Source organism: Protobothrops mucrosquamatus, unplaced genomic scaffold, assembly GCF_001527695.2.
Source record: "Protobothrops mucrosquamatus isolate PMUCROS unplaced genomic scaffold, P.Mucros_1.0 scaffold_277, whole genome shotgun sequence".
NCBI lineage: Eukaryota > Metazoa > Chordata > Lepidosauria > Squamata > Viperidae > Protobothrops > Protobothrops mucrosquamatus.
This window is the reverse complement of record NW_015386353.1, coordinates 417547-441875: the sequence shown is the minus strand read 5'-3', so window position 1 is coordinate 441875 and position 24329 is coordinate 417547. Positions and strand designations below refer to the sequence as shown.

At 38.8% G+C, this 24329-nt stretch overlaps 1 protein-coding gene across 1 annotated transcript in view; it reads right to left on the bottom strand.

The window, feature by feature from the left end:
- Positions 1-444: 444 nt before the first annotated feature.
- EXT2 (exostosin glycosyltransferase 2) overlaps positions 445-24329 on the bottom strand; it is a 70967-nt gene continuing 47082 nt past the window's right edge. The window contains exons 9-14 of the mRNA XM_015831713.2: positions 16983-17172; positions 11248-11414; positions 7297-7440; positions 5330-5458; positions 3838-3920; positions 445-1365 (exon numbers count right to left, since the gene is read on the bottom strand). Coding sequence (XP_015687199.1) covers positions 1227-1365; positions 3838-3920; positions 5330-5458; positions 7297-7440; positions 11248-11414; positions 16983-17172 — 852 coding nt within the window. The 3' untranslated portion in view covers positions 445-1226. The remainder of the gene's footprint in view (positions 1366-3837; positions 3921-5329; positions 5459-7296; positions 7441-11247; positions 11415-16982; positions 17173-24329) is intronic.

Here is a 24329-nt window from a genome sequence, read left to right as displayed (position 1 = left end):
AGAGAATGTTTTTATTATGATTTAAACAACAGGCAAATAGCTATTCTTAATTTTCTCTGTTAATAGTTTTTCAGTTAAACAACTTTCAGCCCAGGGAAAAAAGATTTCAAATTTCATCATTCAGGGAGGGCTCTTATGCTTTCAAATTGACAGGAAAGTTGTTTTTATTTTGTGACACGAGATACAAACTTTTGAAATGCAATGGTGTCACACTCTCTCTCATTCCCTGGTGTATGTTCTTTATGTTTACTTCAGCATCAACTGCTTACAAGATGGATATTCATTATCTTGTGATAATGAGTTATGCACATCAAGATGTAAATTCTTTCAGAAGATGATAAATTGCTTTCTGTGAATCCTTGCACAATTACACAATCCGAATTGTCATGCATGGTTCCCTTCAAAAAATAAATGTTAGAACTGAATCCAGTATTTTTTTATCAAGAGCTCCAAAGTACAAAATGCATTTTTATGTATTCCTAATTTAGTGATTGATCAACTGAAAACTGTCCCAACATGCTAAGGAAAGCAGTATTTTGAAATATCAAAATACCCAAGAATGTAATAGTCATTCTATATACCTAAAATGCAGTCTAATCTGAAGGTATTCTATTATTCAGTCTTCTGTTCAGCAGAAATAATGGAAAACATGAAATGTGTTAATTTACTAACAACCAGATACCTTAATGTAAAGAAAAATAAGAACTGCTGCTTTATTCAACTTCAATTATCTTGTAACGTTAAAAATGACCCCAACATCAATACACATTTTCTTTTTGTTTTTAAACCGAGTAAAAAAGAATTAATGCTTACAATGTATTTGAAAAGGTGCTAACGCAGGCCTTGCACACCAGCCAAAGAGGCTGGCATCTGGGCAGCAAATCTAGAAAGCAGTCTGAAAATGGACCAACAACAGCCCTTAGAGAAGAAGCATTTTTTGCTCTGTGATCAAAAACTTTGCATTGTGTATATTCCTATGCATGCAATCTTTATAGAGCAAACAAACATTTCAGTTTGGCCGGTGCAGCAATTCACCTCCACTGCTTCTTTTTGCATTGAATTTTACACTCTGTTGAAAAGCTTTTCAGGAACAAAGCACTAATTCTTGTGGACCTCTCTCGGTAATACTCCCTGGCATGATTCTTTCAGTCCCTAAGATTTTTCCTAGCATCAGCTGCTGCCTGGAGTGCTGGATTCCAATTTCCAACTTCACTCATGGCTGGCCTTCACAAGCTTCCAATGTTAGGAAAGCTCTTCAGCTTTTCAGGAAAGTCATCTTTGTACAAGACTGGATCCGCCCGGTGCTCCACCACTTTCAGGGGCATGGTCCCAAAGACAGAGGCAAACTTGTTAATGCATTCGGACCTAAGGAAAATAAATAAATAAATGGAATGCTTATAAACAAATTGCTCCACTGTATGTTTATTTAACAACCTATTACAGCTCCCCCTTTCATGTCCTCCCCAATTATTTAAAGTTTAATTAAATAGGAGCAAAGCAAATATGAAACACATACGATGTGGTTAAGGCATTAGGTAGCACCTAAATGATTAATGTTATTGTGATGCCTTTCTACTATTAGAAGTAGGAAATAGGACAAAGATCCTCTCATGCTGGAAAGATATGAATCTCTAGGACTGATGTATATAATCAAGGCAAAGAGCTGCTGTCAACTGCTCATGTATGCAGAGTGGTCAAAGTTACATTAACCCCTCTCTAGCAGAATTCCAAACATTCCTAAACAGTTGCACATGCTGCAAACTACAGTGGGTTAATTGCCAAAATATCTCTTAAACAATCACTGCCAGGTCAAATTTGGCACTATACAGGGCTTGCAAAAATACAAAAATACTCCTGTGGCTTTTTTTTAAAAAAAATATCTACTGGCATTTACTTCCTTTCTGTTAAGGTATCTACGTTGACGATTGTGCTTGAAAACTTAAATTACATTTCTTTAAGAACTAAAACCTAAAACTGAGTACCGGTAGTTTATTTTCGTTGTCCAAACTCAATGAAAATGAGTTTTTTATTTAAAAACGTGCAAGCGTTCGCATTTTTTAGAAAGCATATTGGATTCTTATTCACCCTACCCATCATCTCACATCTCTCTTTAAGGCTGTTGGGTGACTGAAATAAGAGAACACATACCGTGTTTCCCTGAAAATAAGCCCCATCCCGAAAAAAAGACCTATGCTGATTATAATATAATATAATATAATATAATATAATATAATATAATATAATATAATATAATATAATATAATATAATATAATATAATATAATATAATATAATAATAATATAATATAATATAATATAATATAATAAATATAATATAATATAAATATAATAATATAATATAATATAATATAAATATAATATAATATAATATAAATAATATAATATAATATAATATAATATAATATAATATAATATAATATAATATAATATAATATAATAAATATAATATAATAATATAATAATATATAATATAATATATAATATATAATATAATATAATATAATATAATATAATATAATATAATATAATATAATATAATATAATATAATATAATATAATATAATATAATATAATATAAAATGTAACAATATAATATAATCCCTACCCCAAAAATAAGCCCTAATTATTACCCCACCCACTCTGTCCCACCTCGCTGCCACAATGGGGCAGGAGGCAGTGCAGCACATCACACTGATGTCGCCACGAGGCAAGGCAGGTGGGGGGGAGTTGCTCCATGCGCCCCACACTCGCTTCCTTCAGGGGCCCCCCAGCCAGGCCATTCCTTGCTCGGCGACCTTCCCTTTCACTCCCCTCCCAAGCCGGACTGCCATGCTTCGGAGGATGGGCGGGATAGGCCCGGTCCCCCTCTGCCGTTTTGAAGCCAGGGGTGAATAAAGGTGAAAGGCTCTGCTGCCGCTGTGCGCTGCTGGAGGGGCTTTTTTCACATTTCGCCCCACAGATCACATGCCCAGCGGCAGCTGCCGCCTCCTTCTCCTCCGCTAACTCTCCTGTGGCTTTTGCTTTGACCGGGCGGCACAAGCCTCCCCCGCCGCCTCCTTCCACCAGCCCTCTGTTGCCACCACTGGAGAGAACGGGGAGCAGAGCGGCTCTGCGCAGCAATGCAGAACAGAGCAGAGCATTTGCTTTCTGCCCTGCATCGCTCTGCGTCTCCCTTCTCTGTTCTGGAAATGGCAGCCCCGTTTCCTGCCGCTTCTCTTCCCAAAAGCAAAAAATTTCAACACTAACCTGCTTTCCAGCTCTGGCGCGTTTCTCTCCTGCTGCAGGAAACAGAGTTTGTGGGACTAAAAAAAGTTCAGTCAGACCTTCCAACTTCTCACAAAAAAAAAAAAATCTCATGAGAAGTTGGAAGGACTGACTGAACTGTTACTGTTTTTCTTGAATATATGAACTGAAAATTATTCTTCGTATTTGTCCTTGTTTATGATGACAAACACCTGTCAATTAAGGCTTGCTGAAACTGCCTCAAAGGGCTTAAATCAAAAATTGTTTCAAAACAATTTAACCCTGTTTCAAAAAGCAGTAATATCCAAACTGAGAAATCATAAACTACATGCAGTTATTATTTTAGGATTATAGGCATTCATATATTTTACCTGAAATATTATTCAGATAATATTGCATGTGTACCTTTATACATTAAACATTTTACCAGTTCTCTCACTCCAATAAGGTTTTTTTTTTTACATAGATCAATGGATTTAGCTAACATGTGGACACAATTAGATAATCTTTTAGAGGATAATATGACAGTACATTAAGCACTGAAAATGAGAAAAGAACAGGATGAGACACTCACCTTTCTACCATGTGTGTCTGATCTAAGGATAACCCATCGATGGCTGTGCATTCTGGACATTTGAACTTCTTTCTGGGTGTCACCTATATAAAGGCAATATAACCGTAGACTTAACAGTCAGACATTAATCTCGCTACTAAAAAAATGCCATTTCTGAAATGCAACCTATGTGGTAAATGAAAATCAAATACTTGAATATGGAAGGGGAAGAAATACATCCATGCCATTTACTTCCATCTGCCTTAGCTGACTGCAAAGTTCAAAGTAGCCCATTTAAAAAAAAAAAAAATAGTCCTGACGGGGTTTGCCTGCTGTAAGTGGAAAGTAGCAGTGATGACAACTTCTTAATTCCTGTTTAATGACTGTTTTCTCACTGCCAAGGTTCCTGTATAAACACCATTTGTTCCTACAGCCATAAAAGTGATGAAATATAGCTTCCCATACTTCACTGTAACCTTAATCCAACAGACACACTTCACTCATTTAACAGCTGATTGGCAAACTCTGAGAGGCTCTCCCAACTGTACAACTTAGCAGTGCACTAGTACAGTTTGGATCTCTCACAACAAACACACAAGCTTTATCTTTTAAGGCTTTTCTCAGAAACATAACCACTGGTCCGGGCAAAAGTTGATGGACAGGCAGGAAAACAGACCTTGCTAACTGAAGAAATGCCTTGAGGCCTCTAAATCTCATTCCAAGTTGTCACATTTCAAAATGAACTGAAAGTAAGATTCTAGGCCAAAAATGTTATTGAAGCATATCAGGAAATTCGTTCAGGGATAAAAGTTCATATAAAGACTGATCTTGCAATTAATATTTTTGCAGTGAACAGTCTACTAAATCAGCTTTTGCAGCTGGGGTAGACAGGGATGGATTGTTCGCTCCCATCCTCACCTCTCTTAAATCGTGTTTTGTTTTTTTTTGTTTTTTTATTTTAAAATGGCTTAATTTTCTGCAGTTACTAAGAAAACCGAATTCTGCAACTATCTGGTCGTAATGGCCACAAGCAATAGAGTATATTCATAAGCAAAAAAATGTATGGATGTGGGGAATCGAGTCTTTTACAAATAGATGGGACCATCTTCAAAATGAATGAGAAATGAGAAAAGAGGCACAGAGCTCTATTAAGCTATTAAGCTCATATAATCATGAGATCTATGACTCTGCTACATCAGGGGTCCCAATCCCTGGGCCGTGGCCTATTCGGAATTGGGCCACATGAGTGGCTAGCCAGAGCAACTTACGCGAGCGGTAGGGTGGTAGGCAATCGCGTTTGTGCGCTGCGTCCCACCACTCACGCAAGTTGAGCTATGTGTGTGCACCGGCCCACCACTCACGCAAGGGCTGTGTTTGCGCACACGTATGTGATAGCCCACCACTTGCGCAGCCCAGTTTTCCTCTCCCCCCCCAATCAGGCCACAAAGCCACAAAGGTTGGAGACCACTGTGCTACATGATAGATCCTGAAGAAGAATTGAATAAAATCTCACCTTAATAACCGCTTTCCCAGTTACATTGGCCACTAGAAAATTCATGGCAATATCTTCACAATTCATATGCGCATCCACCCAGTTTTTGATGTCCCCAGGCATTTTATACGTGTATAAGTAATTAAAATACTGAAGGAGAAAATAGCATAGAAAGGAAAATGTTTAGTTTTTATATGAACAGCATTGAGGCACCAATTGAACTTTATGTGAAATGTGCATCTAATGTGCTAGTTTATCTAAAACATATTTTTAATGTTTAGACCACACCCTATTAGGTGCAGTTCTGTAATTCCATTGAGTAGTATAGTAACATCACTGAGGCATATAATACCAAAGAATCAAACCAAACGAGGATAATGTTTTAAATGGTAAGAGAACAATTAGACACGTATTCCAAAGACACAGATCCCTTTTACCAAAAAGCTGCTCTCTGACTGAAAAGAGATCTCTAGGACAACAGACAACTTAGTAAGTACTGCATGAGGCCCATCTATGTGGGACCACAAGGTCTTTAACAGCGCAATATATTAACACTAAACATTTCATATCATTTTAATGTTAAAGTTTAATTTGTTTTTTTTTTAATTTAACCAGTGTATTATGCTACTTAGAATTATCTCCCATTTAGTAGTTTAGAGAAGATACCACCAAAGGCATCAATTTGTTGTTAAAAATTGCTAAATAATTCTCTCAGCAAATCGGCTTTGAAATGTACAAATAACTACAAATAGTTTTTAAAAACTCTTTCTGAGAATTGTAATAGGGTGAGAGAAAAGAGACCCCCCAAGTCATAATATTAGCCCCATTTTGAAGCGCTGAATTTGAGCTACTTTAAATGTAGCCTCCCCTATGCTACCTTTCAAGTGGATTCTAAAGTTTTCAGAAGTATTTCTAATAACATAGTATATAAGGCATCTTTCTGTCATTCAAAGGTAGGAAATGCCATCATGTGGAGATATAATAACTTTTGCTTTTACTAAAATACCCATAACAATGTAACTACTAAATTCAATTTTATACTAGGATAATTTCTTCAAAGATCAAACATGTACATTTTAAGCATTAAATTCACTGCTTCTGCATCTAGATCAGCTAGTAATAATTAAGTAACTACAGGTAGTCCTTGTTTAGCAACTGCTCCATTTAGCAACTATTCACTATTATGACTGTGATAAAAAAGTAACTTTACAGCCAATCCTTGCATTTACAAGCTTCACAGGTCTGGAAAGGAAAGGAAAGGTGAAAGTAAGATCATAAGCATGGTTTTCCTTAGCAATTGCTTTGCTTAATGATCGTGTTGCTGTAGGAGATGACCAGGCTGAATCTGAGGGAGGGGTCAAGCACATCATCATTTGGGAGTCCCTTCTCACCCCCAAGAGATCTAAGGCCTGCCCTCCTTGAATTCCGTTGACTCTTATCTACCACCAATTTGCCTTGACTGTTAGTAGTTCAGATTCTTGTTTAAAGGAAGAATGGAATACACTTGCGCTCATTTTAACAATCATGATTCTTGATTCTTTGCACTTGACGGTTGCCGGTCCCAATTGTGTTTACTAAATGGGACTATCTGCACAAGTGGGAACCAAGAAAATTACAGTAAGAAGATGTAAGAAGATATTTCAAGTATTTTATCAAAACTGAATGACTGAACTTTATATACTTTATGTCTATATATCATGATTTATATATCATATATCCAAGAACATATAAGGATCAATGTCACATTTTGCTATAAGCTCTTGATTTCCTATTTTTGGCTATAAGGATGATTTTTCCTTGACCAGTATTTCTCAACCTTAGCAATTTTAAGATGTATGAAGTTCAACTCCCAGAATTCCCCAGCTACAAATTTGTGGGCTGAAGTCCACACGTTTTAAAGTTGTTGAGGTTGAAAATACTGCCCTAGTCAATGCTAAGCAAGTTCATTATTTCAGCTTCCCATCTGTTTTTTTGGATCAACTCTTTACCTTGTGGTAAAAGGCTGCCCCTGTTAGCACCATTGAGACTTCGTTGGTCCACTCTGATTCATACTTCCATTTATTTGTTTCATGGTCCCACAAATGCAGGCGGCCAGGATATCCAACTAATCTGTCAGGAAACTCTCTCCACACCTGCAGAATACCGTAAGTCAATCAATTTATTTCAGTAGCACAAAGACATTACAAAGAACAGTTAAGATTAAATATATTGTCAGAGGGTGTTGGAGAAGCAAGCAAGAAATGAATGAAAATACTGCCTATTGTAGTTAACAGAGATAGCATCTCTTTCTCTGCCATATACCCACCCATCAGATTTGTTCTTGGTGAATGCATCTGCAATATACCCACCCACCAAGTTGTTCTTGGTGAATGCATCTTAGGAATGACTCTTTGCTTCTATAGTAATGATCCACAAGCTCTTCTTGTATTTAAATCTTCCGCTCTTGCACAAAAGGGAAATGTGTCTCCACTACTGTGGCAATGTATTTATTTATTTACTTATTTATTTTATAAATTTATATAGCTGCCTATTTCACAAACATGATTCTAGGCAGTGGACAAAGTTAGAAAAGAAATAACAAAAAAACAACAAATAATAATAAATACAACAAAAAGCATTAAAAACGTTTACAACATTATAAGTAGTAAAAAACCATTAAAAATAGAAAGCGTAATTCCAAAAACAGATCAGAATGCAACTAGTTCGGAAGAAGTGGTTTTAGGCAGGGCAGGAAGGGGAGAGGTAAGAAAAAGCCAAGTACGTCATCAGTAGCTATGGGAAAGGAGGGAAAGGAGTATCACTTAACGGATTGCAGAGACTTTTCATCCAGTAGATGCAAGGGCATCTCTGACTCACCTCTGACTGTCTTGCAATAGTCCTTATTATGAGCAACTGATCTACTCTAGGCCAGTGGTGGCGAACCTATGGCACGGGTGCCAGAGGCGGCACTCAGAGCCCTCTCTGTGGGCATGTGCACCGTCGCCCCAGTCCTAGGCCTTCAGCTGGGTTTTATAAAACCTTTTCACTTTAGGCCTCCGCCGCCATGTACAAAAAAAAAAGATTCAATCAATCAGTCAATTTCAACTTCTCGCAGGAAAAACAAAGATCTTGCAAAGTTGGAATTGATTGATTGAACTTTTTAGTCCCACCCAGTCTGCCATTACCACTGCAGCCACGCCCACCCAATGGGCCACACCCACCCAGCACCCGACAATGCATAAGTGGGTTTTGGGTTGCAGTTTGGGCACTCGGTCTCTAAAAGGTTCGCCATCACTGCTCTAGGCATTATTGGGGCTTTTGATGATTATAATGATATGCCATCAAATTAGTATCAACTCTTAGCAACCATATAGATGAATTTCTCTAGGATAAAACTGGGGCCATTTGGTGGTCATAATTCCTTTCACTGACTGGTAGGAAGCATTCTGTTCCCTATCCTAATTTCTAGCTGACAATCTGGGAGTTAGGATTGCATTCTCAGCAGTATACAGAGACAGGTAACTTGCTTTTCAAAGCATTAAGCTAGCATGTCCAGCACTGCAAAAGATAAATGGACATAGATTCGTCAATAAAACACCAATTATGAAAGTTACATTTTGGACACCTAGAAATACAATAAATTTATATACTGCTTTCAGGGAAGAAGCTGCTTCAATCCCCAGTTTTACACAGGGCATTGTTAAGCTTTTGGTTTTTTTTAAAGAGTAATTTCCAGATTTCAAACAGCAAAACCTGGTTGAAAGCAACACTAGACTCATTCTCTTTACTTTAAAAATTGTAAGTATTTCAATATATACTTCATGTTTGCGCATGTTTGCTTTTACCTTCTTGTGAAGTAAACGAAAATTGCTGGTGATTGGCAGAAATGTTGCATAGTCCTAACTGCTTCAGAGCGCAATGCATTATCTTCTATCAACGCAATCTGAGAAGTATCTTTTTCCTTCATGCAAAACTTCCACTTAAAATCACAGAGCTATAAATATGCTTCTGCATCTTTAAACAAAACAGCTTATAAAGTCTGTGTTGCTCTTGTTTCAGTAGTTTTGCACCATGCAATAAATTATTAGGAATCCTAATAGTAGTTCACTCTTAACAAGTAAAAATGTCTGACACTTTGAGTGTTACTTTAATTTTTATGGCTGAAAGTGTACAGAGATCAAAGCACCCCTTCTTTTCTTCTTTTTTTTTTATAAGTAAGCTTGATCGATAGAGCCAGACATGTCTGTGCTGATACAAAGTTCAACCACATGTTTAAAAATAGAGTCTGGAGAATAAGGAGGGGAAGAACTTTGCCAATATCCAATTCCAAATATTTCTCCTGACTGAAGCAAAACCCCTAAAAAAGAAATCCTCCTTGTAACATTATAGTTTGCTACTGTTCTTACAGATTTCCTTTGCAAAGTACTAAGAAATCCAATAGATACTTTCATGGTGAAATATATAAACAGATAAATAAATTACTATAGGCTGAGGACAAGTTAAACATCTGGCAGCCAGCTCAGACCTGTCAAGCAGGTCAAAGACACTCTGGTCTGAGAAAGATTGATCTGCAGTCACTGATTTGTAGGTTGAAGGTAGAAAATACACTTATACCTCTTTCCCTTTATACTTTTCTAGAGAGGACACTTTAGCCCTACTATTGAAAAAACAGCTTCTGTTATATTGGCATTTGATCATTTTAATTTGGAGAATTCACATTACTGGAATTTTGTATTCTATCCAGGTTTGTTTTATGAAGTTATTTAAAATGCCTTTTGTATATTATTGCCTTAGAGAGCAAAATTATTTTATGAACTGGAATTCAATATTTTCAAAAACAGCTTCTGTAAGGTGCACCACTCAAACAGAAGAAGCTGAATCCAAGGGGCACCAAGTTCATGCAAGGATTTATCCAGGTTGTTAAGCATTTGCACAATCTAAGCATCTGGACAACACACTTCAGACAAAATAGGCAAAAAGGTCCCAGAAGTTCAAGTGCAAGGCTTGGAGCTGCAGTTCACTGATTCAGTGGATGAATTACTGTGATACCTTGGAAAAGTAATTTAGCATTCTCAATATAAGCCAGACTGATGCTTATTAGTATACTCTTTTAATGTATAATGGCTTGTTCAAATTAGATCAATGTACATTTAAAATATCCATATCTTATTTCCTTTGAAAATGTATTATGTAGATAGATTGCTAGCTAGAGTGTGTGTGTGTGTGTGAGAGAGAGAGAGAGAGGGAGGGAGGGAGGGAGGGAGGGAGGGCTTGATGAAATATAGACATACTAACTTGTGTCAAACAAGGGCAACCTAAACACAGTATACAATGCCCATAGAATAAGGATATGAGTATAAGAAATGTAGAGAAAAAATCCTTATTGCTACAGGTTGTCCTTGATCCACAACCATTCGTTCAATGACCATTCAAAATTATGGCAGAACTTAACAAAGGCACTTATGACCCCCAAAGTTGCAGCCATTGTAGTGCCTTAAGGTCACATGATCAAAATTCAGGCACTTGGCAGCCTGCCCACACTTAGGACTATAGGAGCACTTCAGCTCTCCCCATCTTCCTTTCTGCCCCTCCCCCGCCTCCAATCCATGCCTTTTGGGCCCACTCACCTCCACTGCCCCTGGCCTCTTCACTGACCCTGCCATCTTCTTGCTCCCAATGCTTACTAAGCATGTCCAGCCTGGCCCTTTGCAAAAGCCGCTGCTGGTGACACGAAGCTATCTTCCCTAAATTGTGCAGGGTGGTTTCCTTGCGAGACCTGGGTGGTTTCATGTGGCCAGCAGCAGCCTCACCAAGGGGCAGGTTGGGCATGCTTCAGCAGCAGCAAGAGCAAAAAGACATTGAAGGTTAGTTGGGGTGGTGCTGGGCAGGATGGCAGGGCTCTCCGAGTGCAGAATTTAGTGCCATGAATTTATACCACATAAAATTAGCAGCCTTCTTACCTCATAGCCAAACTGCAGCTCATCGGAGGTCAACATGATGATATCGTCATCAATGGCTAACACAGCCTCTGTTTCAATCTCAGCATAGGGGAAGAATCGATTACTCAGTTTATTTTCTGTGGTTCGTACAACTGTTAATGGAACTCGAACTTTAGGCCAAACCATTTCTGCAAAATAAAAATCAGAAGTAGTTTCTTTGCATTCCGATGTTTAGCTGAAGTTATTAGCATAACTCTCTCCAAATCAAGTCCTTTTATTCAATGCCGGCACGGGGGAGTGATAGAACTAGGGCTACCATGTCTGGATTGCAAAAATCTGGACAATCACTAGATGGCAGCAAAGAGATTGTTGCACCCAAGTCATGAGTTCTATAGTCAGGGTATCCCTATCAGAAGACCCCAGCAGCATTTGAATTGAAGTTTCTAGATAGTCATAAACTGAGTCCTACACAGAGTAAGATGCAGTTCATTAAAAATGAAATGTCAACATATGAAAAGAAGTTCTTTTGATTTCACAATGGCTTAGCACTGCACAATTCTTTGGTAATATAGCAGACTATCAATAGAAGATGAATGAAGCTATTCTAGAAATCTCTCTCTTTCCAAATGTTAACTGTATACTTCAAGAATGAAGGGCATTTTCCAATTTGATTCAATTTGAATTCTGTATTGTCTCAGTTGTATCTGTTCAGTGGGTATGAGAAAATGGGGAGCAGAAAGAAAACGTGCTACACAAATTGGTGACTACTTGCACAACACTGATTATATACTAAAATATTCAACACAAGTCAACAAAAGGTGCCTCCTATACTGGGCTCACACTGATTTATGGAACATGGGAGACCCTATCCCAGTGATGGCGAACCTTTTAGAGACCGAGTGCCCAAACTGCAATCCAAAACCCAATTATGCATCGTCGGGTGCCGGGTGGGTGTGGCCCATTTGGTGGGTGTGGCCCATTGGGTGGCCGTGGCTGCGGTGGTAACAGCAGACTGGGTGGGACTAAAAAGTTCAATCAATCAATTCCAACTTTGCAAGATCTTTTTTTTTCCCGCGAGAAGTTTAAGTTGACTGATTGAACCTTTGTTTTTTGCACATGGCGGCGGAGGCCTAAAGCAAAAAGGTTTTATAAAACCCAGCTGAAGGCCTAGGACTGGAGCGACGGCGCATGTGCCCACAGAGAGGGCTCTGAGTGCCGCCTCTGGCACCCGTGCCATAGGTTTGCCACCACTGCCCTATCCCAAATAAGATTTTTTTCCTATATCATTTCACATTTCGATATGAAAATGTGAACACCATTCTAAGCAGAGACTGCAAGTAGCTTTATGTAAAGCTGGCAGGGGTCACCTTTATATGCCATTATATGAACATATATGTGCAGAACATTCTAAGTTCCATCATGAAAGAAATACTGGCAAAGACAGCATGGTAGGATATCCATGCTTGCTGCTAGGAAAATTATGATGCCATAACTTACATAGAGTACCCTTAATGTGCATATAATGTTCTACACACTTCTGATGTTGGCATCCAAACATAATACCGGAGACAGCTTCCTTAGGAAAACTGTATCATTTTCCAAACCACACTAAAAACTATGTAAAGAAAGTTTACCTTGGAAGAATTTGGAGGGCTTTCTGGCTTGGTAACAAAAAAAGTAAAAAGTACAGAGTGAAAAGGTTTGGAAATATCATTTCAGTTTCTTACCCCACCTACTTTTGTAGGTGGCCCCTACAAAACTGCTTTTAACATTTTTATAGTTCTGTCAGTGAGGTCTTAGTCCAATTTTTAAAGTTTATTATTATTATTTTTTATTTAAAACATTTCTATAGCCGCCCATCTTATGTCAACTTCTGGATAGCTCCCAATCAACAATTAAAACGCATCAGTAACAATAGCATAATACATATATCTATAAAAACCATTTATGTATTTATTTATTAATTTTTTTACGCTACCCATCTCCCCTACAAGGTGACTCATAAATATGAAAAGAACCAGTTTGGTCTAGTAGTTAAGGCGCCAGGCTAGGAAGTTAGGAGACAATGAATCCTAGTCCTTCCTTAGCATGAAAGCTGGCGGGGTGTCTTTGAGCCAGTCACTCTCTCTCAGCCCACCTCACAGGGTTGCTATTGTGGGGAAAATAGGAGAAGGAAGATGTCGGATATGTTCACCACCTTGAGTTATTTGTAAAAACAATAAAGAACGGATACAAATAATAATTAAAAAATAAAATAAAATAAAATAAAATAAAATAAAATAAAATAAAATAAAATAAATAAAATAAAATAAAATAAAATAAAATAAAATAAAATAAAATAAAATAAAATAATAAAATAAAATAAAATAAAATAAAATAAAATAATAAAATAAAATAAAATAATAAAATAAAATAATAAAATAAAATAATAATAAAATAAAATAAAATAAAATAATAAAATAAAATAAAATAAAATACCACCAAAGGTATACCTCAAACATCTTCCTTAAATCCTCTCATCTACCTCATTCTATCCCAGTGCTTGAGGGGAAAAGCCAGATCTTAAGAGCTTTTTGGATGGCTAGGATAGTAATGGCCTGCCAAACTTCAAGGGAAAGGGTATTCCACAAGGCAGGGGCTGCCACGGTAAAGACCCCTTCCTAGATCCCGTACAATTCCAATGACAAAGTTTTGTATATGGAATATAATTTATTACCACTGATGTTATTTTCAATAGGAATTCCCCTATTTTCTATATAAAGGAATATCAATCAGGATGGGGAAATCAGGTAGTCCTACAACCATTTATTTACTAAACGTTTGAGGTTACAAATACACTGACTTATGGTCATTTTTAACACTTATTATTGTTTTAGCATCCCCGTGATCAAAATGTGGAGGCTTGGTAACTGGCATGTATTTATGATGGTTGCAGTATCTGAGGTTACATGATCAATGGAGGAGCCAGATTCAACTAAGAACATGTTACTAACCTAACAACTGAAGTGATTCACTTAACAACTGGGGCAAGAAAGGTCATAAAACGGGGAAAAACTCAACAACTGTCTTGCTTAGCAATGGAAAATTTGGACTCAATTGTGGTCATAAGTCGAGGACTATCTATACTGCCAACACTGGATCGTAAAATTATAAATTAGAAAGCGGGCACAGAGGCAATCGGTTCATCTCCTGCAATATTCTCCAAATTCACATGCAAATACCTCATTGGAAAGAATTATATCCCTTGGAAAGGCCTGACTGAATGAACAATTGGGTCATTCTCTGGGATTTGGTACTATCAGTAGAGGCAAAGATAAACTTCTATCAGCTTTGGCTATATGTAGAAAAGGCACACCTTACCATATTTATTTGTGTATTAATGGTAGTGTCTGTAAGCATGACTCAGAAGCTCTGCCTGGTACCCATGCAGCTGCCTATTGCTTGTGTATCCAAGTAGTAGGTAACCTCTATTCTTTATGGGTTAGGTGAGATGCTAGTACATTTTCTGGATTCACTTAAGAATTTTGATGGTTACGTATCAAGATTCAGGTTAGAATCAGGTTTTTTGGAAAAGCTACTTACGCTTTTCTGAAACTGCCTGAGTTCTGAGAAGGCCAGGATTATATGCCTTCTTACAAGGCTGTATAAACAATATAACAACAAGCAGCATACAATAAAACCAAATTAGAAAAGAAAAAAAGAAAAACAAGATAATAATAATCAGAATAGAGCTGGAAGGGACCTTGGAGATCTTCTAGTCCAGCCCTCTGCATGATGAACCTAAGAGGCTCAGAGTGTCTTTAAACTGTTCTCCGCCTATTCTAATGAACACTATCATTAGTTTTGTTTTTTATCATTTTGCCTATAGTTTGCACATATATTTTTACTTTATATCTTGATTATAATTAAGCAATAATAACATGAAGTTTTGTTTATAAAGATATGTGATCACAATACAGCAACATTATAACAGTGTGGATAAACTAAGAGACGCTATCGCTACTAGTACAATAGCCAAATGCAATTTATTGTAAGCCATAATGAGCAAAATTACCTTTGATATCTGCTTATAGATCCTATCTATGCATAGCAAAAATACAACAACAGAACAACAGAATCCAGATCTGATTTGTTCAAAGTCAGAAATATGTTCCTTATATAGCAATAGCCAGGATATCCTGCTTTGATACTCAACCAGGTTAACAGTCCCAGCTTTACTATTACCAATTAAAAGAAAATAGCCATAAAGTGCAGATACTACCGTAGGGAAATAAACAAGACCTTATCATTGACAGCAGTGTGCATTACTAACTTCAAACTCATTCCTTGTCCTAATCCATCAGAAACTTCCTGGCTTTAATAGGCTATAAATGGTAGAGGCTTTGAAGTCCAAGGATTAAGAGCTACAAGAGACAGACCCAATGAAAGACTTAGTGAAGTCAACTTCTGCTGTCCTACCAAAAAGCTAGGTGGAATGAACTGTATGCATTGGAATTAAAACAAATTAAATTAAACCCTTCAACGGCAGACCAAAAGATTCCACAAGCTATCCAAGTGTTAAAAATACACAGATGAAGGGGGTAGCCGGCGGTCACAGAAGAAAGTTATTAAAATATATACCTATAGATAACCAAATCTCTGTAAGAAGCAAACCTATGACCTTCAAAGCCACTACTTTTCACAGCAACAAATACAGATTTTTCATCAGCAGCCAACTAATGGCTATTCTAAGAATTAGTGTAATGGGCAACATTTTCAACGTAGCAAATAGCAAAATCTTATTTTGAAACAACAATGCGGCTATTAGTTATTGTGGATACATTGCAAGTTCAGCCACTTACAGTACAGAAGCCATTGTAAGAAACCACTAAAATGCTTCAGACTTCCCAACCTATGTTTTGTTTTGTTTTGTTTTGTTTTACCATTTTCACCTATCAGTGATATGGAAACAGACTAGATGAAGAAACCTGTTATTTATTTATTTATTTTTTAAAAAAGACCTGTATAACCCACATGTAGTATACAAAGAGGACATAAAGAAGAAATCAGCAGTATAGCAAATAACTGTTAAAATGGTAGGAATACAAATAGCAAATCAACACAAAGCTATTCTTAAAGGCTTTAAAGACAAACTGCTAGAAGCTAGAGACATAAAAACGTTTTAGCCTGGTGCCTAAAACAAATCAGTGTTCGCTGTCTGGCAAATATTCGTCAAGAAAACATTCCACCCCACAAAACAGCAAGTAAAAAATGTGGTAAACCCAGGTTCTGCTCTCCCCACTCCCCCACACTTTAAAAAAGGTAAAAATTCTCAGTAAATAGGCAGGTCTCTATCTGTATGTAGAGCTATCCAGTGAACACGGCTGGGGAAAAAGTTCCAGTAACAGAGATATATTCAGCAACTGTCTGATATATTCAATTCAATTCACAAGAAAACCTTCTAAGTCAATTAGCAAGTAAAACTGAGACAGCAAGAATCATTTGTTCCTCAGAAGCTTTAAAAATAAGAACTCATAATACAAAGATCGGTTACTTCAAGTAGTGAATAAATATAGTTCCAATTCCCATCTTAAAAACGAGGGCGGCCATTTTTTCTTGCTCCTAATACTCACACACCACTGTATAATCTACTTCTATTTCTAGAAACATTCTCGTTTTTAGTACAAATGCATACACTCTCTTCATTCAGAATTTGGCCCACTACTACTAGAATTAAAAGTGTTCTCCCAAACGTTTGAGGTATGTATCTGACTTACCTTCTGGTGGAACTTTATTCTGATTGTTCCAAACAACTAATAACTTGGAAAGACTTGGAACCTTTGAAACTTCAGTGATCACTCGAAAGAGACTTTCAACACGATCGTATGTCAAGACAATAGCAGTGAAGCCTTGTGACTGGGGTGGGATCAATGGGAGAAACAGTGGATTGCTTACACTGCTCCATTTCTGGAAAATGAAACACAGAGAATCAAAACAAAGTCAGAGTAATTATAACAGAATTTTTTTTAAAACAGTGACACAAAGGAGATTATTTTAATGAATATCTTAATTGATCCAAACAACAAACCAAACAAATCAAAGAAACATGCCTTTCAACAGCTATTGCCATGACAGGCAGACGACCATTAAACGTTTCTTTTTATATATTTTTAGTTCATGAGCAAACCATTAAGTGTATTTAAATAAGCTGGAGAATGCTGAAAGATTAGTGGAAGACACACTAGAGCGTTTTAAAGTTTAATTACTTTGGATGGCTTCTGTCCAACATCTCTCTTCTAAAATGGCTGTTATATTAACTATAGGCTAGGCCAATAAGCAGCCGAAGGCCACAATTTTGGAAGAACATGAAATAATGACAGGCAATCTCATAAACCTGGCAGAAAGTAGGCACAAATAAAAGGGAAAGACCTTCTTTGTCCTATATAGAAGAAAAAAACATTAACTTAACTAAAATAGATTTGTTTCATGGTTCTAAATATTAACTACTTAAGCAGTAAAAGAACATAAGAAGATATATAAAACTTCACACTTATTTAGTATCCTTTGGCTTCATCAAGAATAACCTCTAAATACTTTAAAGGTTAATTTTTCAGTGCTGCCAATATAACTAAACACAGGATACAGATGCCATTAGCACAATAACATGGAATTGCAGAAGAAAACATTTATGAACACCTTTTTCCCTTCCTAGTTACTACACTGGCATGAAAGATGAAAGACAAAAGACAAAAGTAATAGCTATATTAATGGGGATCACTGAATCTGGACTCAATAAAAACACTAGGAAAACTGTGGCTGGCCAAAAAGGTTTTTCACTTTTTTAAAAGTCACAATTATCCAAAATACCATAAAAGATCTGGGCAAGTAAATTTCTTTGCTTAATATTTGAGTTCTTCTTAAATTTCAGTTCCATATTAAAACCCCCAAAGTATATGGGATTACACTCCAAAGCACATGACAATGTCCATATGTGGAGAGGACAAAGAATACACACAAACTGTATTGTTAGAAAATTGCAGTAATTTGAATAGTATAGTGCTATCTGGCTTAAGACCAATGGAAAGATGGTATAATATACTTTAAAAATCTTCATATTTCCTCTGATTGCCTCCTTTTTTTCCTTCTGTAATACTGTATATAAGGCGGCTTGTTTTTTAAAATGGAACAGCAATTATGCAATCCCTCTTTTTTTTTTAATTCAGTAGAGTCTGAAAAGGGACATGCAATGTATTTTGCTGAATATGAATAAAAATGTCAAGGAGAAGATCCCTCCCAGTAGATCTTCACGCTATCCCTCCCAGTAGATCTTCACGTAGATCTTCACATCTACGCTATTTTTTTGTTCAGAAATAAAATAATTTGCTTTAGAAGATAAAATGGCTAGATCCTCATTTTAAATGCTAATACATGGTCCATATGATTGCAGCTGTGTGCAGGACTCCATGGCTTATCCTTGGAACAGGATGAACTGAGCATTCCAGGACTGGATTATCCATTTCCAAAAGTGCATCTTCCCAAACAGGAAATGGTTTGCGATGTTCTGGACATATGATTAAGGATTAGGAAAAATATCTTAAAAGTAAGGCTTGTTTGATGGAGGATGATCAGTCTATGAATTCTTTGATAATAGTTGGCGAATTCTTGGTGAATAATTTTAAATAGAATTTAGCCACTCATCAGCTTTATAGTAATCATTTTTTTTGCATAAGCAAGCTTGAACTGCTGATCTTTGAAGCCTCTTCGGACTCTATAATTCTCTATTCTTCTTTTCCTCATAAAATCAACTATTAATTAAAAATGCCAAGAGCAATTAAAAGAGAACAAGGAAAGCTAATGCTACAGTAGAAACCTAGCTTCCAGATGCTCTGGATTATGAATTACATCATACCTGACCACTGGCCTTGATGGCTGCAGTTTATGAGAACTGTAATCCAAAACATCTGGAGGGAACCAGTTGCCTATCTCAGGTTGCTATAATGCAAACAAAAAAACAACTAAACCAATATAAGAGAACTCTCATCTAGTACTTCACTGATAAAGAAATAATGCTGCCATACTATCACCTCAAAAGCTTCCTTAAATAGACCCACTGTTTATCTGGCAGTAGAATGAACTCAAAATATACTGCCCCACCCATGTTAACAGTTGCTTTGATTGGAACATTTTCATAAGGAAACACGAGGAAATAACAGGAGCCAATTTTTAAGGCAACTCTGCAAGCCTCGCAAAAGATACAGCTGCTTTAACTATTCGAAGAGAGGCACTTTATTTGCATGAATGATCATTGAAAAATACATTTTGCACAGGCCTTGATGGGTTGTGGTATCATCTAGTCATAAAAAAAATGTAAAAACTTTACAGAAATGGGAAAAAAAATTTAAAGAATACGTTCAACTTTGTGACACCCAAGAGTGAACTCCTCAAAAATCAAGTTCCTTTATTTGAGAATAACATTTCAAAAGAGCATTTAGGCATGGCAGAAGCACCATTAAGAGCCAACCCCCTGCTGCCTGCCTGAAAAGTGTGTCTACAGTCTGGGACCTCTTGACCTCTCCTTCTGCAGGAAATTGAGCAAATTCAAACTTCCACGATTTACTTGGGTCTTTTAAACTTCTGTTGAAGAAAGGCAAACAATGTAGGTGATTATCTCAACAGAAGCCTAATTAAATCACTATTATAGAAACAGGGCATGAAATTGATGGTGACATAAGGATAGTTCTTTGCAGAAATGGAAATGTGACAGCTACCATTTGTTTCGGGGGATATCCAGTCCTTGAAGAGTCCCAATTGAATGTTCATCTAACTTTCCCACTAAAGCAACTGTGTTCATGATGTAATCATCCATCACTTTCTTTGACAAAGTGCTGACATTCCAGCTATGGTTAAGGCAATCCTATCCCATTCCCCCTTTGCCACCATCAGCTGGCTGATATTCATTACATGAGCCACAGTAACTCAAGACCGATAGACCTCTTATTGTGAATCAGTTTTGTGCATGAGCCATAACAAGTTGCAAGTGTCAACCCTGCAAAAATGATCTCACATTCCTGGCTGTTTGATAGTATCTCCTTTCTGTCAACAGCAAAAGAAGCCAAAGCTCTAGAATTGGAATGCGAGGCTGGGAAATCTGTCTATTTTTTGGTACGATTAAAAGAAAAAGATACAGCTCCACAAGAAACAACTTACTTGTTTGCCATTTACCAACAATTTAGTTTCTTTGTTTAAGACCTGTTGTAAAATTATTTTTTCTCTTTTAATTGCAGGCAAAATGAATCTATTTAAACACCAATAAAATATTAGTACTATTTCCTCTCTCAAAAATAAAAGATTGGAGCTGATTCGAGGGAAAGAGAAAAGCATATCAGCAAGAAAACAAGAATCATGTAGGACTATAAATGTGGCATATAATAAGCTAATTTCTTCTGAAAATATCAATGTAATCTTTCTGATATAAACAGCTTAACCATAATAGTTGAAATATTTAAGTTTAGCATGACGATGAATAACGATACTAATGTGGAAATAGCCTGATACCTAAGAGAAATATCACCGGTAAAATAAACTCTTACACAAGTAAAAAGACCCATAAGAGATTATTACTGGCCATATTCTTCTTAAAAGTCATTTTAACTATCAACTTAAGTCCTTGGGTTTCAATGGCAATTGGGACTGGAACCTGCATCACTAAGTGATGTGACAGTAAAGTATGATGTCAATCCTGGCAAACCCAGTTGCCATCGTAACCCCAGAATCACACAGGTTGCTAGATGGAAAGAGGTGGGAGTCCCAGGAAAGGAGAGGTTGTTGAGGGGGTACCATGGCAGGCACTACAGCAGTGGTTCTCAACCTTTTTAATGCCACGACCCCAACCGGTCGTAAGTCGAGGACTAAAGCGGTCATAAGTCGAGAACTAAACTGGTCATAAGTCGAGGACTAAACCGGTTGTAAGTCGAGGACTACCCAACTGGTCGTAAGTCGCGGACTTTCCCTGCCCGGGAGCACCGCGCATGCGTGGTTCCACCCCCTGCGCCGGCCGAGGCGTAGCTGGCAAGCGGCAGAGATGGAGCAGGCCGACCACCAGCTGGCCCAGCCCAAGGGAGGTAAGGCACCCGCCGAAAAAGGGGGAAAAATGGCGGACAAAAAAAATGGCGGACAGCCTTGCTTGGCGACCCCCATGAAATGGTTGATCGACCCCAAATGGGGTCCCGACCCACAGGTTGAGAACCACTGCACTACAGAATGAGGGTGCGTGGATGTTATGGAGTGTGGGAATTGATTTTGCTTGTGGGCAGCCAGCAGGGAAGGTCACAAATAGTGATCATGTAAGTGTGAGCTGGTTGCCAAGCGCCTGAGTCACAATCACATGAATATAGAGTGCTGGAACAACTGGTCCTAAGTACCACTCATTCAGCATCATTGTTATTTTGAACAATAACTGAATGAGTGGTCATAATTCAGAGACTGGCTGTACTACATGTATTTCATGTATCAAAGCAGCCAGTCACATGTTGGATGTGAAGGCACTGCAAGTCCCAAATTTTGAACCAGAATTCTTGAAAGATGGGAATGTTTTGAAGTTGCAATCCTAGCACATCTGAAGAACATTGGGTTAGGGCAGCGGTAGGCAACCTTGGCTCTGCTGGCTCAGGAATTCTGGGAGTTGAAGTCCACGAGTCATAAAAGAGCCAAGGTTGCCTACCCCTGGGTTAGGGGAAGTTGGTGTCAAAGGAATGTAAAATTTGGACCACCTAGCAGAGATGAAGGGTGGGGGGGAATGAATGTATCAGAAAATGAAGAAAGGTTCAGGTATATGAGGAGAAATAGGAGGCACAGGAAAATTAAAAAAAAAAACCAAAGGTTAAAAGACAGCTCGTTTGTTGTAGTGTGTAAGGCACCAGAATAGAAACTGCATGACTGTGAGTTTTAGTCCCACATTAGGCTTCAAGCCATCTGGCTGATATTGGGTAAGTCACTCTGTCATCCTAGGAAAAAGATAATGGCAAACTCCTTCCAAAAATCTTGTCAAAAAAATTGCAGAGATTAGTCCGGGCAGTTGCCAAGAGTCAACACTGACTTCAAGGAACATTCAGTACACATTTAAAAAAGGTTAAAAATAGGAACAGTGGAACAAAGTTAGAAGTCTTATTTTGATTTACGCTTGCCTGCCCATGCAGTTACAGCCAATTTTTATGCTGTATATTGCAAAATAGTTTCCGACAATCCAGTAGACATTTCACTAGCAATCTACAGAGTCTACATGTGATTAGCTTTTTTTTTTTTTTTAAAAGACAAAAATAGCATACTAGAATTAAGTGGCCAATAAGAAAATTTTAATTTATACATGCTGATTACATATGCTGTTCTTTCATTGGATACTTCAAGTAAGCATTTATCATGTTTCCTATCCACAACTGATCCACAACTGATCACACTGACAAGATTAACTTGCTCCAATTCTTCTGTGTTTGCTAATAAACATATCTAAAGTTTACCATTTGAGAAAACTTAACAATTGATTCAATTGTCACATATTCTAATAAGCTCTAAAGCAGACATGTCAAACACAAGGGCCGGGAGCCGGATGCAACCCACGAAGTGGTTTCATGTGGCCCGCGAAGCCATCCTGGAAACAGTGAGGGAACGGCCCCTGCTGCCGTGGCCCTGGCCGGCCGGGAGCCAATGTACAATTTTGTGGTGGCCATCTATGCTGAAATGCATTTAGTCTTAGCTCCACAAGGCCGTCTGGAAACAGCGAGGAACCAGCCCCTGCCGTGTCGGCCCCACTCCCTGGGTGCATGCTGGGGAGGTGTCACCCTTTGTGAGGAATGAAGAAATGCACCATATCCGGGTTGATGGGCTCTGGGGGAGGGGTTTCGGCAGGCAGTGGGGCGCTCTCCTCACAGCGCCGAGAGGCTGAGCCGAGCGGCGCAAATCCAAAAAGAAACGCGAGGCAGCCCTGCCTGGTTTCAGCAGGCAGCGGGGCGCTCGCCTCACAGCGCCAAGAGCTAAGCCGGGTGGCGTGAATCTGATCAGAAGTGCAATGCCCCCAGCCTGCACAGTTTCAGCAGGCAGCAAGGTGCAAAGCTGGCGAGCTTCGCACCGCCTGGCTCAACTTCTCAGCACTGTGAGGAGAGCGCCCCACTGCCTGCCGAAACTGGGAAGGCTGGGGGCTGGGCAGCATTGCGCAGATAATGTTGACTCTCACACTGCTCATGGCATCCCTTCCCCCAGAGCCCACCAAGCCAGATATGTGAAGTAGGTGAGTATCATGTGCTGGCCACTTCCAGGCAATGGTGCATTTTTTCATTCCTCACGAAGGGTGACACCTCCCCAGCTGCGTTTCTTGCCTGTTTTTCTCCCTCCCTCATCTCAAATATTTTCCCACCACTCTGTACTTAGGAAGGAAGAAAGGAAAGAAGGAAAGGGAGGGTCTGAGGGAAGTCCTGCCTTAGTCCTGCCCTGCTGCCCTTTCACCATCCCCTTGCCCCCTCCTCCTGGTCTATCCTGGGGGTCTCCCATCCTATTGCTAAGGAAGCTTTGGATACAAAGCTGGGTCTCCTCCCATGGAGAGGGAATGGGCCTCCCTCTGACTTTGCCCTCGTACCCATCAGGAGCAACCTGGCTAAGGAGAGCAAGCACAGCAGCAGCAGCCTTGAGGAGGAGGTACGTGCAGCTGGGCGCCCCCTTGGGGAAGTGGGGCTGGGCTTGATGCTGCAGGTGCTCGAGGGCCAGGCTGGGCGTTTGACCTCTGCTGCCCAAGGCTCCGGGCAGCCCATGCCACCATCCAGCTCCCCCTCCGCATGGCCTGAGAGGAACAGTGAGGCTCCTCCAGTGGACCATGCCTTGGCACTTGCCCTGGTCCCACCCCCTTCTGCCAGAGACCCTCAGATCTCTCCCACTCCTGCCCAGGTCCCCACAGGCACCCTTGACGCGAACGATGTAGAGCTGGCCACACCCACTCCATCCATGCCCACCCAGTAGGCCACATCCACTGTGGCCACACCCACCCGACCCCCCGAGGGCAACCGCAATGCTGACGCAGCCCTCAGTGAAATTGAGTTTGACACCCCTCCTCTAAAGCATAACCTATCACTAATTTGAGT